Genomic DNA, 14,620 nt, shown 5'->3' on the forward strand with positions numbered 1-14,620 from the left:
ATGTGAGGAGAAAGCCAGGTTCCTAAGTCCGGGGGTTACTAAGTCCGGGGGGCAGTGATGTTATCATATAAACGTGAATTTTTTTATAAAAAAATGATGAATGTCACTTCAGGTTATTAAAGTTGCGGGAAATGTGCAGATATAATTTGCTCTTCTCTATTTATGCTGTTTCTTTATTTTTTGTGTTTCATTCAGCTTGGCCAGTGAAAACAGACTGGTTAATTTTACTCTCTAAGTCTCAAACAGTTAGCTGCAATGCTGCTGGTTGTGTTTCCAATGGTGTTGAGAAATGTTTCCTTTTTAAACAAATCCTCTCTATTGAAATTTAAAAAAAAATCATGAAAATATTTCTCTTCATATTAAAATTCATTTGTAAAACGCAAAATCTAAATGTATTGCTAAAAAGTATTTGCCATTGTCTCTTTATATTTTGAAATTGCCTCAGAAGGTAATAACAAAGGGGTTAAGGGCTTGTCTACACTGCTCTGCATGAATAGCCATGTGCACCAAAGAGCTACGTTATAACTACTCTGTGTAGATGCTGCGGGCACAAACTAAAATGTTCCTACTTCACATTAGTGTAGTCTTGTTTGAAGAAGACTGTGTTAATGCAAACTAGGAACCTCTTAGTTCACACCCACAGCATCTGTACAGGGGTGCTGTCACACCCCTGTAGTCCGAACTGCCCTTAAAACCCTGGATGTGTCTGGTCTGCTGGTGCATTTGAGACCTCTGTTGGTCATTAAAAGCAGTAACAAATACTGGAGCTCACACTTTGGGAGGCAACCAGAGTGGGTAAGTGTGTTCCCATGACTGAGCATGTTTAGATGTACCATAGGGTATGTCTGCACTTCCATTGGAGGTGTGACTGCAGCCCATAGTAGACATACCTGAGCTAGCTTTGATCTAGCTAGCTCCAATAAGAATATCAGTGACGCCGGAGCAGCATAGGCTAGCTGCTGGGGAACATACCAAGGGCTCGTGCTGCAGTGGCTTTGCTGCTATTATTATTCAAGTAGCTAAATTAAAGCTAACTCAGGTGTGTTCTACACATGCTGCAATCACACTGATTGCAGTGTAGACATACCGTAGTGATTTGCTGCAAACTAATACTAAGATTTGAAAAGTGCTTTGAGATCCTTATTTGAAAGGTGCTATAAAAGTGCAAAGTAATAACATAATTTTTGCACAAAAAATAGTCAAATGCAGTTAAAGCTTATCTGCTGGGAATTTGTTCCTTCACCAGGGGAAATTTTATCTTTGTGGCAGCAGGTTTTGTGTCTGGGTTCAATTTGCTGAACATACTGAGGAATATGCTGGAATTGTCTGCTTTCTCTGTCTATGCTCCAGTGAACTGCACAGTCAAGAGATGAAACCAGTGTGACATAAACATTGCTTAAAGACAGGTTTACACTTAAGGCTTGTCTATACTTTTGGCTAAATCGGCACTGCCGTGATCAATGCAGCAGTGACAATTTATTGGGTCTGGTGAAGACAAGCGAAGTCGATAGCAGAGCGTTCTCCCATCGACATCTGTACTCTGCCTCCCGGAGAGGCAGAAGGTAAATCGGTGGGAGAGCACCTCCCATCAACACAGTGTGGTGTAGACAGTAGACCTAAGTTACGTCGACTTCATTACGTAACTTTCGTAACTGAAATAGCATAATTTAGGTCAATTTACAGCTTTAGTGTAGATCAGCCCTTACACTTGGAAGTGGGAGAACAGCAGCTAGGCTAGAACCCCAGTCTAGTGAAAGCTTAGGCTGGGAAAAAGAAAATACAATAGTGCAGAAGTTATGGAGAATAATAATAACATTAATATACTTTTGTAATTTGAAATCTAATCTGTAAATTTTGCTGCAGGTTGGTAAGAGGTAGGGGAGTAAAGGGGGATATGTTCCTGGGATTTGAATTGCAAACTATCCCAGACTATAAAATATATGTATATATGTATATATATGTACTGAATATCATTTGCCTACTAAGTAATGTTTAAAATGCTCATGAAGTTCTGTGAAATGATGAGTTTTGTGGGTACCCAAATGGATAACAGATGGATGGCTAGATTATGGAAGGGATAATTTATCAGTGGAAAAATGATGTGAAATATATGCTGCATAAAAAAGTTCTGTGTAGGGAAAATAGCTGAGAGCAGTCCTCTCAACCATCGTGATTTTCACATGAAATATTTGGGATTCTCATGCGTTTCCTGTAACACCTCCTGTCTGTATTGCACTGGAGAAATTATGTTTTAAAGCTGGTTTGTCAAGGCCACTGGCCCTTGTCTAGCATGCTTGAACTTGTTCTTTATTCAGGAAGTGTGTATACATGTTTTGTTTCTCTTTGTTCTAGTTTTTCATCATTTTGCTGATAATTCTCCTGGCAGAGCTGATATTACTCATTTTGTTCTTTGTTTATATGGACAAGGTAAGCAAATATACCCCGTAGATTAGTTTATCAGTTCTGGCAGCTAAGCTGGTTTTTGTTTACTTTTGCTAAACAAAGATACTTAGATTCTTCTTACTCTTCTCAATGGAAATTGTTTTAACCTTGTGATCTTCATTTTTATGTGTGCCCCTCCGCATGTTGGCTGAGAGTAATGAGTGGTTAAGGTGGAAGGATTCTCTGTGTGGGTTGACGCAGAATGGTTGAGTTTTGCAGTTTCCAACTGAAACCAAAAGCTGGGACCTCCATTTTGCCCCTCCCTCATAGGCCTGCAGTCTCCACAGTTGACTGCAGGTGAGAGATCTGTCAAAATGTGCACCCCAGGGTGGCAAAGGCAGTGTATGTTTACAAGTCTACATGTGGGATACTGCCCTTTAACCAGTGCTGCTTGTGTTTTGTTTTTTGATGGGAAATAGGTCAATGAGAATGCAAAGAAGGATTTGAAAGAAGGTCTTAAGCTTTACAATACAGAAAATAACGTGGGGCTGAAGAACGCATGGAATATCATTCAGGCAGAGGTAACCCATTTTCTTTATTTATTCTCTGTCTCATCCCATAACTGGCAAGTACGTGGCTTGAGTCACAGTCAAATATTTGTGTATCACTTTACATTCATAAAGTGCCTTGGCCATTCTTTGGGATGAAAGGTGCTGTGCAAAAGTAAGATGCTCCTCATGAGATCCATTGGGACTAGCTGTGTGACAGAAATACTGCTAGAGGTTATGATCTGTATCGAAAGATAAGGGAAGAAAAGGAGTTGATGTGTTAGGGTTACAATCACAACCCTGAAAGGCCACCTGGGATCTGAAAGTAGCAAAGACTCTGGGTTTAAGTGAAAGTGGTTGCAGATGAGGTTTTGGTTGGCAGAGTGTTTTCTAGTGGTTAGAGCAGGGATTTTAGAGTTCAGGACTTCTGGCTTCCATTCCCAGGTACACCATTGGCTTAGTGGTCACAGGTTCCAGTGTCTTGGTTTGTGTGTCTCCAAATGGATATAATAAAACTTATTTTCCACACAGGGCTATTTGTGAGATGCATTAAATGTTTGCGGATACTTTTTGTGATCTCCAGGTGAGAGGTGGTATTGAAGGGCAAAATATGAGGTGTATATGTGAAGAAACCAACAGCGGGTTTAGAGAAGTTACACTTCTTAAAAAGTTTGTTGGTGAAGACTGTTTATGATCCTTTGTCTACTTTGCCTGTAGATGCATTGCTGTGGGGTTACTGATTATACTGATTGGTTCTCTGTCCTGGGGGAAGACATCGTCCCAGACCGATGCTGTATGGAAAATTCCCAAGATTGTGGAAAGAATTCTACTGATTTAGTGTGGAAAACGGTAATGCTTGCTCAGTTTAACTTGTTTGGTTTTTTTAAGTGCACACATGAAATAGGCAAGACTTAGAGTCTTTTTTCTCTTTCAGGGTTGTTACGAGAAAGTTAAAATGTGGTTTGAGGATAATAAGCACGTTCTCGGGACAGTTGGGATGTGTATCCTCATAATGCAGGTATTGATGATACTATACTCTTACATATAGCCCCAACTTACTACTATTATAGTTATCTTTATCATGCCAAAAGGTGTTGCTTGGCTACTTATACCAAGTAGCCAGGGTCCCTGTTTGAATTTGAGAGCTTAGAACAGAGGATGGGGAACGGGGGGCAGTTGGATAGGTGTGGAAGTCCCGGGGGCCCTGTCAGGGGGTGGGGGTGTGGATAGGGGTCAGGGCAGTCGGGATAGGGAGCGGGGGGGTTGGATAGGGGGTGGGGTCCCGGAGGGGCAGTTAGGGGCGGGGGGTCCTGGGAGAGGGCGGTCAGGGGACAAAGAGCATGGGGGGGTTGATGGGTCGGGGGTTCTGAGGGGGGCAGTCAGGGGGTGGGAAGTGGGAGGGGGAAGATAGGGGGCGGGGGCCAGGCTGTTTGGGGAGGCACAGCCTTCCCTACCTGGCCCTCCATACAGTTTTGGAACCTTGATGTGGCCCTCGGGCCAAAAAGTTTGCCCACCCCTGACTTAGAATCTGGAACTTAGCTTACAGTTTTGCTGGACCCTGGAGTTTCAGTGGATTTATCCTTCCTGTTAGATGAAATCAGGAAGTATTCCCTAATTCTTCATTTTGTTGAATCAAATGATATATTTGATTTTGGGGAATAGTGAGAACTGGCATTTTTCATCCTTTCATGTACTCTGCCATTAAGGGCATGAATAGCTATAATTGTTCTTCTGGCAGAACTCATGCTTTCAGATGCAAAATAATTATTATAGCACCACTGTTAGTGCTGTTAAAATGGCACTGCATGATTAACTCTGATTTCCAACCCTCCTAATTTTGACCCAGTTGGCACTCAGACACCATAAAAAGACCTAGATGGCGGGATAGCTGGAAACTACCCATATTTGGTCTTAAACTGGGACAAAATATTTTTCCTACATTTTGAGGACAAAATTGGTCCAGCTGCTTCTAAGTGACCTAATTTTGTTAGCAATTCAGGTTTCTTTTTCAAGCTTTAAGCCAAACGGGGCTGTTTATCTGCCTCTAAATGAGGACAGGTTACTTTGTCTCTGTTTTGAAAATGATGATGTCCAGTGACAATCTAGTTATGTGCACGTTGACATTCAAGGCTCACTTATAAGTGGCAGTGAAGAACACTGAATTCAAAATGGTGGCCATCCATAGAGATTCACTCATGTCTGCCACTTGTGAAATTAGCACACTTTAAAAATGTTTATTTTACTTAAACACATAGGGGAAAAGTCCTGTAGAATTTAATTAGAGAATTAATCTGCTTTTTATAGCCATAAAACCATGTTATAGAACATAAAACGAAATTATGGTGATTGAATTCTACAGGTTAGTTTTTAAAAGACCTACAAAAAAGAGCTAACTCTCCATTAACTTCAGTAGGTTTTTAGGGTAACTTCTGTGCTTTGGAAAAAAAGCAACAACCTGCCTGCTCTGCCCTATTGTCTAGTAACTGAAGAATGAGAGATGTGCTTTTAAAAGGACAGCAGTTTTGTGCCTTCATGGCACCTTGTGTGACAAAGAAGATTCTGGAAACGATTTCAGTTTCTTTCATGACTCTTACAATGGTTAGGTGTTGTCAGAGCTATCGAAGACTTTGAGCACCTTGCTAGAGATCCAAGGAGTGTCGCAATATTTTGTGACTTAAGGTGGGAAATACTTAGAGTAACCTCAGATATCAAGGAACAAAGCCTCACAATCCCATCAGATAGGCCAGCTTTCCTAGTCTTCGCAAATAAGAACAGGTAGAGAACAACTCTCCTGATGAGTTGGAGTATTCAACTGAAAGTTCAGTGTTTTGTTGCATTATCACTACTGCAGTGGTTGACACTTAAATCAAACCAGCTATTACCCTGATTTTAACCACAGCATGCTATCTGAGATGGCATGATTTTTCCCTTACACTTTATAGCATATAACTTTAGGCCAAATTTGATCATAAGCTACCCTGTGTGCAAACCCATTGTATGCTGTGCAGAACGTGGCTCTTTGGTAACTCTGTAATCTGTTGCAATTATGGATTTTTTATGACAACCCCTGTACTTGTCAGTCATATGGATCAAGAATAATTCAGAAGCGACCAAACAGGCTCCAATAAAAGAAATGAGCCAGGCCTGATGGGTTTTTTTTGCATCTTCAAAAAGAGAATAGGACTAATACTGTTTCTCTCTTACTGTTCAGTTGTGTTTGTTGTATGTTGGAGCTCTGATGATTTTCTTGCTGTTCTTTTGATTTTCTGATGCTAACCTGCAATGTGGCACACCTATAGGACAAGATGTTCAAAAGTGACTAGTGATTTATGGAAACCCAGCTTGAGGCACCTTAAAGGGGGATATATTTTCAGCAAATTCTGATCACCTGCCCTCTGAATGCCAGGCCCCTTTAAAGGTCTGATGTTGGGCACCCAAAATCACTAATCACTGCTGAAAATCTTGGCTGGAGGAATTTTATTAGTGTTGGGTGTCAAAAAATTCAGGCACCCTCAGATAAAATACCATCAATGTAGTTTTGAAGGTGTTACTATAGTTAGCCCATAATATTTGCTTTCTTTCAGATACTTGGCATGGCCTTCTCCATGACACTCTTCCACCAGATTCATAGGACTGGTAAAAAATATGATGCCTAAATCTTCAAAATGTTAACTGCATCTACACTTCTGTCTTGCCATTAAAAAAAGGCAAAACAACGGAAAAGAAAAATCAAGCTTTGCTCTGCTGAGGGCATTCATCCCAACGATCAATCTACGTCATCATTACTTGACTGATTACTAGCACAACTTGCTACTTGACTTACTTTTTTGGTTCTGTTTTGCATTTGCCATTTATTTGCCAAAGAAGAAAAGGAAAAATAATAAAAGCAAATCAGTTTTCTACGCTAATTCATAGATCTGCTATTAAACTTTTCCCTAACTTTATTTAAGAAAATGCTTTGCTCTACTAATTGGTGTTAGACATGCAAGGATAACATGACAGATGTGTGTTTAACTTCTAGAGAGACTTCTTTGAAGTCTTCTGATAAGTCTCAAACTGCTCATGTCTGACATACTGGAAGACTTGGGAAAGCCACTCAGACTGAGAACCCTAGGAATCAGAGCTGCTCACTTGCAGCTTTTTGTACCTTATGGTGTATACTTTTTTATTATGGAGATACCTTAGAATTTAGTCGCCTGATTTGTAACTTCTTACTGTTTTGTTTTGCATCTGTCATATTTTAATCCAGGAACCACTGTGCTATCTTTGAAGGACACAATTTTATCATTAGTTTAAAAGGTGGAAATAAAGACATGACTGTTCTAAAGTCCCTAGGGAGGCTACATTTAACTGCATCTTCTGAGCTACCGTGGGTTTGTACCCTTACCATATTGATGACAGGCCTTTCAATCAGGTGGCTCATTTCTTTAGGGCCAGATTGGGTTGCCCTTACTCTCACTAGGCTAAATGGTGAACCCCTTACTCTCAATGGGCTAGATTGTGATGCCTTTATCCACAATGAGTAGCACCTTATGCCTCAGGTAGGCCCATTAAATGGGACTACTTTTAGCATGATACTATTCAGTGTGAGTAAGTGTATCACCAGTGCCAGGAAGGGGCTCACTCTCTGGCCCATTGAGTAGTAGTTTACTCTATAAGTAGTCCCATTGATTTCAGTGGGATGGCTTATTGCACATGGTGCTGTACAACATAAGGGGAGCACAGTCAGCTCATTGTCAGCTTTCCTTACAGGAGTTTACTTGACAATGGTTGCAGTTTTGGCAGGCTGGCGAGGTAGCTTTGGAACAACCACAGAGGTATAAAGCTGGTTAAAGGCAAGTGGGGAATGGTGTGCCGTATGTCCCAGGAGAGTGGGAAAGGCGTGATTTACGTTTTCACTCTGAAATCAGTTTCCAAATAGGTGCTCAGAACCTGTTTGTATCTTTGCACATACAGTGTTGACTTTTGTCTTCTGTTTTCCAAGTCAGACGTACTACATGATAGTTCAGAACTCATTACAACACACATTTCTACCGACATTCCTGCTAGAAAACTTGAACATATTCCTCTCTAGTTTGAATGCTGCTTCTTTCATAGTGGCCCCTGCTTGACGTTTTTGGTTATATTTTTTTGGCAGAGGTCTTTCTTACATTTTGCTGCTTCACGAAGGAAAGTATGAATGAAAATGAAACTTCAGTCATTTTGTGGACACTCTGGTGTTATTTGAGTCAGAAGTTTACTATAAAACTTAGTGGTAATTTTAAAATATATTTCAAAGCTAGTTTATTACCCGCTGGGCCCAGATAGCTGTCGAAGTGGACAGATGTTTATCATCTGCTATCAAAGTAGTGCAGTGATGCTTACAAATTTGAGGTCCTTAGTCTCATTTACCCAAAGCACCTTTACACCTCTCCAGCCGTGTAAAGGGGCCTTGAAGTGAGTGTAAATGTACTTTATGCCAACGTTAAGGACCCTTTACAGAGAGTGATGTAAAGGGGTGTTAATGTAAGTGAGAATCAGGCCCTGAGAATCTAGTCCACCATTTTCAAACTTGGATGCCTACCAAAAGGCATCTAAATTGATATTTAGGCAGGTCACTTATTTAGCTAACTTTCAGAGTGGTTGAGCACCTACCTACGGTTTGCATAGAAGTCAGTGGCACTGCAGGGGCTCAGCCTCTTTGAAGATCAGGCCACATATTTACATGCCTAGAATATAGAATTAGGCTCCTAACTTTAGACACTCAAGGTTGAAAAAGTTGGGTCTAACGCACATATTATTGGTGCAGGATAATACAATCCGTTCTTCCTAAATAGCTGTTTGGTTGCATATACCCTTTAGTTATTCTTCCACTGGCCATATTGGTGACTGATGCGACATTCATATTTCCTTTTAAAGACTTGAGGAACGAGGAGGGGGAAAATAAAGACAAAAACTGGTTGACTTTAATTGTAACGAAAATTGGGACCATGTGTGTCTGAGCTCCATTTGAGACATTCTGTGTCAAGAATGGGAGCTCTGGCACTGAGCATATTTGCTGCTATGTGTAAGATAGTCTCCAAAGTTTCCAAAAAAATGACAAGTTTTGAATTTTTGCATTTTAAAAAATGTATATCTTTAATCCACAGTTCTACTTCTTTATCTTTTATGGTAGGGTTATTTTGCTTTCTCTTCTAAAATACCAATGTTTTCTCTCTCAGACATAAATACAGAAGGGTGGAAAAATAAGCAAGACCAGGATGCTAGATCCTTCTAAAGTCGCACAGTGGTACCTGCTGAAATCTTAAATTTTAATCTGTGATTGGTTTTTGTAAAAAAAAAAAAAAAAAAAAAAAAAGAAAGGAAAAAAAAAAAAGAAATCAAAATGCATTTATACAAGTAACCATGAAGGCAGAATACATAGTGGAAAACTAAAGCTATTTTGCCTTCCCTTAAAACTTATTTTTTGTAGACTGCTCAGTTATGTTTTATGACCTGATAGCAAGATAGGTATTGAAAATTCTTTTTTCATGAATTCTTTTAGCATTTTAAGTACAGTATTAACAGAGATAATTACACAAACAGTATTGTCAAGTCTCGCTTTAGCTGACTATGGGAAGGGAATTAAGCAAATTAAATAAACAATTAGCATTATAGTACAGTAGCTGAATATCAAACCATATAACAGGAAAACCTGTGTTTTGAAAACAAAGAAAAAGCAATACTGTTCTTAAGGTGACAAAAGCCAGCCATAAAAAATATCATTAGATTGTATTTGTTGGTATATATCAGAGAAGATGCTAATTGTCCTTTAACTGTTCAGTGAAAGGGATAGCAATCTTGTTTAAAAATGCACTTTTTTGCTTGCATTGGTGGATGGCTGTCTGTGCATTTTTCCAAAACATTGCTTTGATTATTTAACTACACATTTTTAGCATGTTTTTAAATAAAAACTGATACTGAGTAAAAGTATTTTAAGTGTATACAAATGTTGATTTGTATTTATATATGCACATATATATATATCATTGAAGCTCAGTTCAACTGTATCAAAGTTTTGTTTCTTTTTAAAGTGTCATTTTAGAATTTTGCATACATGATATTTTGTTGTGCTTTTTGCACCCAAGTTTTTATAAATAAGCTTAAACTGTAGAGGAGCTTAATCTGATTGATACATTTTTGGATTTCAGAGAGGCAGGTAAGACTTATAGCAGTAGAGAGTGTCCATATTTAATTTGGTAGCAGTGTCAGAACTGTCAAGAGGGAAAAGGGCTTTTTCTTTACGACAGGTAACTGCTTACACTTCCAAGCATGTGGCTTTCAAATCCTGGGTGCATAATGTCCAGAAACCAGGGCTGTTTTCCTCAGTCTGGCCATTTATGTTTACCTGTATTCCTAATTAAAAAAACAAGGCCAGAGTGCATTTTATTTCCACAATTAGTTACAGTGGCTACTTCAGAAAACCGGGGAAATAGGGAGCTCACAAGACTGAGGGTAGGTGGCTAAGGTTCAGAGATTCAGCTACAGGTCTGATTTTGCAGGGTGCTAAGTTGTGAGATGCTACGCGTTCTTAGTTTCATTGACTTCAAGGGTAGTTGACGGTGCCCGGTACCTCAGACTCCAAGTGTCAGAAGAATGAAACAAAATACTTCTAAAAGTTAAGTCAGACAGTTTTCTGGCATGGCATTGCCAAATCTTTAACTGTTGACTGTAGCAGAGTAAGTGCCCTGAAATTACATGTTTAAAGCAACTGCTACAGGAGCTCTCAAAGCAGCTGTTGGGAGCAAATTTAAAGAAAGTGACCAGAGAGCCCTGCCATTGATGAGATTTCTGATCGCTTCATGTTTCACTTGACAAGAAATGGTTCCAAATTGTGTACTATAAGGCACTCGGGAGAGGTTAAAAATAAGTGACCCGCCAAAGGGTATGTTTGGGGGAGAAAGGGAATTTGGGCTTGGACTCCCTTTTGCTTTTATAAAGAAGGGCCAAATACTTTTTGATGTTCTTTTTCTGGACGTGGGGGATGTTCCCCTGTTTTGCCCCCTGCTTTTTACTTTGCAAGTATCAGGAAATTAAATTCCATATTTTTCTGGAGGTCTTGTTGGGGGTCTTGGGTAATCTTTCTCCAGAATTTTACTTAGTGATTGGAGTTACATACAAAAGAATGTTTTAAGAAGGCTCACTAAATATCCCTTCCCCTCTCAACTGCTCAGCCTTTACTCCTTTGGCTCTTGTGATGTCCTTCAGTTACTGGAGAGTCTTCCAGCTGAGACCAGACCTGAATTTCTAATGGTTTTTATGTTTCATTCAAAACCTTTCAGTCCTCCTTTATATCTCATAAAAAATCAAGAAAGGGGACAAGATCGTTGGTTCGTTTGTTTTTGCAGTGGTCACCCTAAAGCAGGGACGCGCTGGCCGCTGCTACCTGCAGCTCTGATTGGCCAGGAATGGCGAACCGCGGCCACCGGGAGCTGCGGGGGGGAGGGGGGGGCGCTGTGCCTGCGGATGGTCAATGTAAACAAAATGTCTCGCAGCCCACCAGGGGATTACCCTGATGGGCCATGTGCCAAAGGTTGCCAACCCCTGCCCTAAAGTATCCATGTGCAGGGATGCCCATTTGGCCCAATATACATCGTCTGTGAGGACAGTCTCCTGGAAACAGTAAGAATTCATTGTTAAAAGGTTGGCTTAACATACAAACCAGAGGTGCTTAAAGGCGTTTAGTCCACTCTGCTGTAGTTGACATCGCTGTAAGAGAATTAAAAAATAACTCACTCCCCAATAATTTCTTATGTAGTCAAGGAAATGTATTTCGGTGCCATACTCTCAGGAGCCTGTGTGCACTTTTGTTTGCTAGTGTACATGCACAATTGGCCAGGTTTACTTCTCTATGTCCGCACGCACTGAATTCTGATCTTTGCTTTATTGCTGATCTCTGCTTGTACCCGTAGCGACTTAACCAGTTCCACTTTTAGAAATGCCAGTTTTTTAAGGCTTGTGGGGTTACTAACGGTATGTCTACACAGCAACTAGACACCTGCTCCTGGCCCGGGCCAGCCAACTCGGGATTGCCTGGCTCGGGCTACAGGGCTCTTTCAGTGCAATGTAGCTCAGGCTGGAGCCCAAGCTCTGGGACCCTCCCACCTCGCAGAGTCCTAGAGCGCAGATTCCAGTCCGAGCCCCCCAGAAGTGTATACTGTAATGAAGCAGCCCCGCTGCCCAAGAACCACAAACCTGAGTCACCTGGCACAGGCCAGCTATGGGTTTTTCACTGTAGTGTAAACACCCTCAGGGGACTGTAGTGCTAGGAGGCTGTGCAGAGTTTCTGGTACTGGGGAAGCAGGAACAGGTTGAGACTATTGCCTGGAACAAGTACCCCAGCACAAGATTCCCACTTGATTTGCTTCCCCAATGCCAGTTGTTTTGACTGTCAAACTGGGAAGGAAGGGTTGTCCTGGAATGAATTCTGTCAGAATAAGAGTTAGTACCTTCACGGAGTTAGAGAGAAATGGGGACACTGGGAGGGACAGAGGCAGGGAATTGGCTGCCGGGAGGGTGTTTTCCAGGGCTAGGGCAAAACTGTGGGAGGCTTAGGGAAATACTTGTAATAGGGTCTTGGCTAAGGAGGGAGGGGGGAGGATCAGTACTTCACAGTTAGGGGCTGCCCATAAACCACGGAACTCATTTGGGGTGGATGAGTCCTTAATTTTGAGTGTTTGTCTCAGCGTTACAAAGTGTTGCAAGGGTAGGTGGGTCTTGGAAATCACTGAAAAATTAGTTGCCTAAGTGATGGACAGCTCCCTAGTTGTGGCTGTGGTAAAGGGGAGAGAGGAGGGGGCTGAGGAACTGATGATGATACACCAAATAGACATGCAGGTGCCTTTAGCACCTAAAACCAAGTATCAGTTTGATAACATTTGGTGACATTGCCCAACACTGATAGCGGCGGTGGAAATAAAGTGCACTCTTTGTCCATTGGTAGGCTGAATAGTCGGTATTAACATCAAGTCACAATTATACACAAGTGAACTTCCATTGCCTTTGGGGTTTTATCTTGTGCATGTTGCATTGAGTGACTCGAGTTCCGACATTGTATCTGTAGGAGAATAATATGCCAAAAAGCGCATTTGAAAGTCACAAGTGGAGTGTAATATAACTCATCCACCCAGTATTTTTGATACCACACCTTTAGACAAACTAAGCATATCATTTGTATTGCATCCAAGATGCAGTGGTTTATTGGAATAAAGATAGCAAGGAGAAAAAGGACATTTTCCCAACAAATATATTTCTGGCAATGTGGTCTGTGTGTAAAAGGGAATTGGCGGGAAGCAGAATGCAATAAGGCACAATTAGTGTCCTGAAATAATTTCCTTTTAAACTTAATTTGTTGGCTTCGTCACTTAGCTCTTGTTTAAAACATGGAGATATTTTTATACCAGAAATACACTTGCAGACCCAGAACATTTGTATGCGTGGTAGCTGTTAGAACCTAATGTGCCATTCCATCCAGGTTACGTTCACACCGGTGTTCCTTCTATGCAATACCTACTTTAGCCTTTGTACAAATTATTTTGTATTAGTATTACATATGAAAATAAAGGACATAAGAAAAGGGATGTATGTTTGACCTTTATTCCCCTCACCTGCCCCCCCCGCCAAAAAAAATTAGCAGCTCCAGTTGTTAAAAGTAAGCCAAGAGACATGTCTGTATTTTAACAGATGGGGTCACTGAGATTCCCTGATGTATCAATGCTCTATTTCCTACAAACGTTCTGTTATAACAAATGAACAGAGAAGAGGAGCGGTGAAGAGAGAAGGTGACAGTATTACTCCACAGGGAGTGATCTGAACAAGAGTACAAATAATGCTGGGTTTAAAAGGGTAATTGAAAATAAAAGAGAGTTCCTAGGATTGTGTGCCAGCAGTACCTACATTCTGTGGTGTTACTTGTAAAGCCCTGGTAATGTGGTTGGGGCTACACAAGGTGCAGAAGGAAGATAGTCCCTGCCTCAGAAAGCTTTACTGTCTAACAGAAACTGAGAATTGAGGACACACTGCAAGTCAGAAGGTTTTTCCCTGCGTGGTTTGGCTCTCCTCTTTTTGGGCATTACTGAAGAAGTGAGTCTTTGAGGGGGGACTTCAGTGAGAGGCGGGTGGTCACTTGGCTAATTGAGATGCCATGGGTATTCCTCACATAGGCCTGGAGATGGGCACTGGAGCAGGAGATGAATAGGGCATCAAAGCCAGCATCATTGGCAGAGGGGCTGAGAACGTATGGTTCTTTGGAAAATGTGTGGCGTTTGGCTATATAGGTTTGGGGCAGTTGAGGCAATGTTGATCACTGGGCAGTGGAGCTGAGATACACAAGAAGCCATTATGGCACCTTAGAGACTAACAAATTTATTTGGGCATAAATTTGTTAGTCTCTAAGGTGCCACAAGGACTCCTCCTTATTTTTGCTGATACAGACTAACACGGCTACTGCTCTGAAACCTGACAAGCAGCCATTGTGAGCAGCTAATATACGAGTGTGAGGGATTTCCTGAGAATGTGGCAGTAGTGTGCAGGGATTGATTCCTACAAGTGAAGACTCTCCCTTGAAGATATAACCCTTGTAAGAGTGAAAGACGGTCAATTTATGAATTTGCCAAGGTGCCACTTAGATTTTATAGCTCCAGGCATTGGTTGCCCTGGGGATTCTGCAGCTT

At 41.1% G+C, this 14,620-nt stretch overlaps 1 protein-coding gene across 3 annotated transcripts in view; it reads left to right on the plus strand.

Annotated features, from left to right (window-relative positions):
- Positions 1–13,524, plus strand: part of TSPAN9 (tetraspanin 9) — a 269,639-nt gene extending 256,115 nt beyond the window's left edge. For all 3 annotated transcript variants that reach the window (XM_048823394.2, XM_048823385.2, XM_048823374.2), the window contains 5 exons: positions 2,353–2,427; positions 2,862–2,963; positions 3,648–3,779; positions 3,865–3,948; positions 6,515–13,524. In XM_048823394.2, coding sequence (XP_048679351.1) covers positions 2,353–2,427; positions 2,862–2,963; positions 3,648–3,779; positions 3,865–3,948; positions 6,515–6,586 — 465 coding nt within the window. In that variant the 3' untranslated portion in view covers positions 6,587–13,524. The remainder of the gene's footprint in view (positions 1–2,352; positions 2,428–2,861; positions 2,964–3,647; positions 3,780–3,864; positions 3,949–6,514) is intronic.
- The last annotated feature ends 1,096 nt before the right edge of the window (positions 13,525–14,620 follow it).

The sequence above is a fragment of the Caretta caretta genome, chromosome 1, assembly GCF_965140235.1.
Source record: "Caretta caretta isolate rCarCar2 chromosome 1, rCarCar1.hap1, whole genome shotgun sequence".
Taxonomy (NCBI): domain Eukaryota; kingdom Metazoa; phylum Chordata; order Testudines; family Cheloniidae; genus Caretta; species Caretta caretta.